Below are 3,982 nucleotides of genomic sequence, written 5' to 3'. Positions count from 1 at the left end.
AATACAACTGGGTTGACCCTAAAAATTAAAGGTTATGCACATATGAAAATTAAACTAAAAATATATTAAATGAACATATGACCATTAATTTAAACTATATTCTATAATAATGTTTAATGAGAACATGCATTTTTTTCTCATTCGGCCTGACAGGTTAAAAATTAATCCATCACAGATTAAAACTCTATTTAAAAATTTATTGTTGACTAATGAATTACTACATATACAAATTAGGATTCAAACTCCCAACTATAATAGTTAGAATCCAGATTTAACTCTTAAAATTTTCTGATATTACGATTTTAAATGAGTCAATCGATTTTACGAAATTTATACTAGATCTAACGATTTTACGATTTAAAATTAAAATTTTACTATTTACGTACTTAATTTACTTTTTCGATTTTACGTAACATCTCGATTTTTTCTACCTTACTCCCAACACTTACTTAAACAGACTAGTAATCTAACCATTGTTGTCAAACTCTCGAGTTAACTCATAAACTCGTACGAGTTTACGAGTTTAGATATGGAATCGAGTTGACTCGGGCATAGACTCTATCTTGAGTAAACTCGGCTAGACTCGGACAAACTCGTGAGTCTAGGACCGAGTTAGCGAGTTTGTGTTTTTCTTCATTTTTGCTCAAAAAAGCGTCATTTTGAAACCAAAAAAATACTTTTTTTTATTAGGGTTACGATAACACTCCCAAAGAATGAAAGAAAACTCACTCACAACTCACTCATCTGCGTCGTTTCTCTCAAGTCTCACTTTCTCCATGTTCTGCCGCAATTGTCTTTGTGAATTTTACCTATGTTGCCATCTGCTTTGTATTTCTTCACATCTCCACTATCTGCAACTCCATCGTGCTATCACCATTCACGAGTTCGACTACTTCTCCTACAGTTCTATCTCTACTCTGTTTTGGATCGTCGTGAAATTCATGACTATTTGTCGCCGTCGTTTCGTGCTGCTATTGCACCCTCACCACCGCTGCCTGCTGCACTCTTATCTTCGATCTGTTGTTACTAGGACTTTGCCCCTTCTTTTCTTCTGTATCTTCTATTTTTGTATGCCTTTTACCTTTTCTTTGAGCCTTTGCTTCTTGATTTAGTTTTTTGTTTTCTTTTTAAATTTTATTGCTTCTAATTTTAGCCTATTACTTATCGTTTATGTTAGATGGTCAGATGGTTCATCCATTCATGGCTGATTAGTAATTAATTATTTTGATTAGAGTTAATTTGATTATTTGATATTATTCAATGTTCAATTAAAGATTTAGTATTACAGATTTAGAATTTTTAATTTTGTGTGTTCTATGTTGTATTTGTATAAGAATAATTATAGAGGATTTGAATATGCATTTTAAAGTATTTGTTATAATGTATGCTATTATTTTAATTTATTATATGCTTTAAGATTGATATTATTAATTTTAAAGGTTTAGAATTGAGTATATATATATATATATATATATACACTTTATAATAGGTAAACTCGTACGAGTCTACGAGTTAACTCGCGAGTCGAGTCTAGGTCAGCTCCACGAGTTTACTTAGACTCGCGAGTTTGACAACCTTGAATCTAACCACTAGACCAAATTGATTTCAATAACTTTGAGTACATAACATGCATATATCTCTACCTTCCTTTTTCTCTTCCCTTAGTTGTATAAATAGTGGCAATGGGTGCATCTCATTCATTCATTCATAAACTCTTATATACATCAATTCCACCCTCATTATATTATACACAATTTTTTTTTTATTCTATTTAATGGGTCTCCCAAAGTGCCTTAACTTTTTAATACTTGCTTGGTCACTTTATGTGATATGTAACAAGAAGAATGGAGTAGAAGGGCTTCATAAAATATACCCTCAGCTTCAATCCATTTCAGCACCATCTGTGGGAACACTACACCAAACTGGATACCATTTTCAACCTCCTAGAAATTGGATTAATGGTAACCTTCTTATTAATTTCTCTCTTCAATTCCTTTTTTTATTAGTTTTCCCCATAGCTAGCCCTACCATGCATGCATTTAAAAATAAAAAATAAAAAATCTTTTTTGTTATATTGACTATTATAATGCTTAGATGAGTGTTGAACATTAGTATTCTTGCCTTGCATCTTCATATATAAACCATGCACAGATAAAAATAATAATAATTTCATTTGATTTATTTTAGCTATATACAATTTATTTAAGTAATTAAAATTTGGTTAATCCCTTTATTATATGTATTATATTGTTATCTAAGTCTTAATAAGTGAAGTTATTTTTGTGCACATGACATACCTTGACTTGAGAGTTAAATATTAATAAGATAATGAATTAAAGCTAAATTGTCATCCTAATTTAGATGATTATTGTGAATAAACAAAATAATTTAAAATTACTTATTTTTTTAATCAAGCAAGTGAGAATGACTTCATTCCTAATATAAAAAGAAAAAAGTGAACTATGAATCTAAGGTTTTGGTCATTGGAGCAAAGAGTATATATCTAACCCGGGATTTTTTATGGCAAAAATGTAAAAAAAAATTATGATGAAAATGAGTTCTTTTTGTCTTCCATTCTTGATGTGGTAATGATAACCCTTTGACATCATTTTGGTAATTCATAGAAGGATGGTGGAGAAAGAAATCATCTTTATTTTTATATACAACTTCATATATATCAACTTTATTATACCTTTTGCATGGCCTTCTCTAATTGATGCCAAAATAATGCGTGCGGAAGTCTTCTATTGGCCAAAAAGTATAATTTGATTAACCATACTTAATTATTTTATTTATAGGTTGAAATAATGTAACTTTTTTTAATATTGCATTTGATGGTAAAACTTATTTAATTTTATGTATGTCCATATTTTATTAACCTATGAAAAATTATGTCAATATGTTAGTGTATATATACATTTTCTTCTAAATACTAAATAAATATGTAGATATAATTAATATTTTAAAATAATGTTAAAATATAATCAATATTTAATCTATTATTAAATATATAGCTAGGAAAATTTTTAAGTGGATAAATCATTTCCTTTGAGCTTGAAGTGTGGTTGGTGATTTTGTTGGAGAATCCAACAAGGTGACAACACTTGTATATGATATTGGAGTTTTTACACCTAATAAGATACTTTAATTATATGTTCCAAAAAGGGAAATTTTAGGGTAGCTAGGGAATACCTTTTCAAGTACAAAGATGTGATTTGCAAAAGGATAGATACAATTTTTCTTTTTTAAAAAATAATTTTATATATTTGTGTCATGTGTTTGAAAAAAAAATATTATTAAGAATTAATATCCCTTCATAAAATTTTAAATACTAAACAATTTTTTTTTTTAATTAAAATAGTAGTCTTTTGATGTCATCCACAATAATAAAATAATCAACTACTATTTAGTAATTATGAACCCTAAATTGCATGCTTGGAAATGAGAGTGACCTAGCCCACCCTATTCTTATCAAGTTGCTTGAACCTTCTTGTCTTTAATCCCCTCTCTCACTTCCACATTCCCAATAATATTGGACCACTCACACACTCAAAGATGGAGATGCAATCCTAATTGGTATTAAACACATATGGAAAATTGCATATATGCTTTACATATATATGAATTGACCTAAATGTGTGATAAATTGATAATATATATTATTTGGTCAATTTTATTTGATAATTTTAGTACCTTAGCATTACCACATAGAATAAAGAGCTTGTTTGCTATCCCAACTTCTTTGGTGAAACATCATGGAAGAAGTAGCTAACATGCTTGTTTGAGAGAGTGCAATGCACATGAACTATCTTTTTTAAGAGTGCAATTATGCATTTTTCATTTTGGGTTCTCTATGCTTTTAAAGTAATTGTGCAAAAATGGCCACTAGTTCTTTATCCTTTAATTTGCATTCACTCAAAAGGATTTTTTTTTTAAATAAAAAAAGTATACATACATTGTGAATAAATTTTATATTATACTC

The 3,982-nt window shown here is 28.7% G+C and overlaps 1 protein-coding gene across 1 annotated transcript in view; it reads left to right on the top strand.

The window, feature by feature from the left end:
* Window positions 1,707–3,982, top strand: part of LOC107628609 (beta-fructofuranosidase, insoluble isoenzyme 1) — a 5,503-nt gene continuing 3,227 nt past the window's right edge. The window contains exon 1 of the mRNA XM_016331237.2: window positions 1,707–1,961. Coding sequence (XP_016186723.2) covers window positions 1,775–1,961 — 187 coding nt within the window. The 5' untranslated portion in view covers window positions 1,707–1,774. The remainder of the gene's footprint in view (window positions 1,962–3,982) is intronic.

The sequence above is a fragment of the Arachis ipaensis genome, chromosome B02 (assembly GCF_000816755.2).
Source record: "Arachis ipaensis cultivar K30076 chromosome B02, Araip1.1, whole genome shotgun sequence".
Classification (NCBI taxonomy): Eukaryota; Viridiplantae; Streptophyta; class Magnoliopsida; order Fabales; family Fabaceae; genus Arachis; species Arachis ipaensis.
The sequence above is the reverse complement of the archived record's forward strand: the minus strand, read 5'-3'. Positions and strand labels throughout refer to the sequence as shown.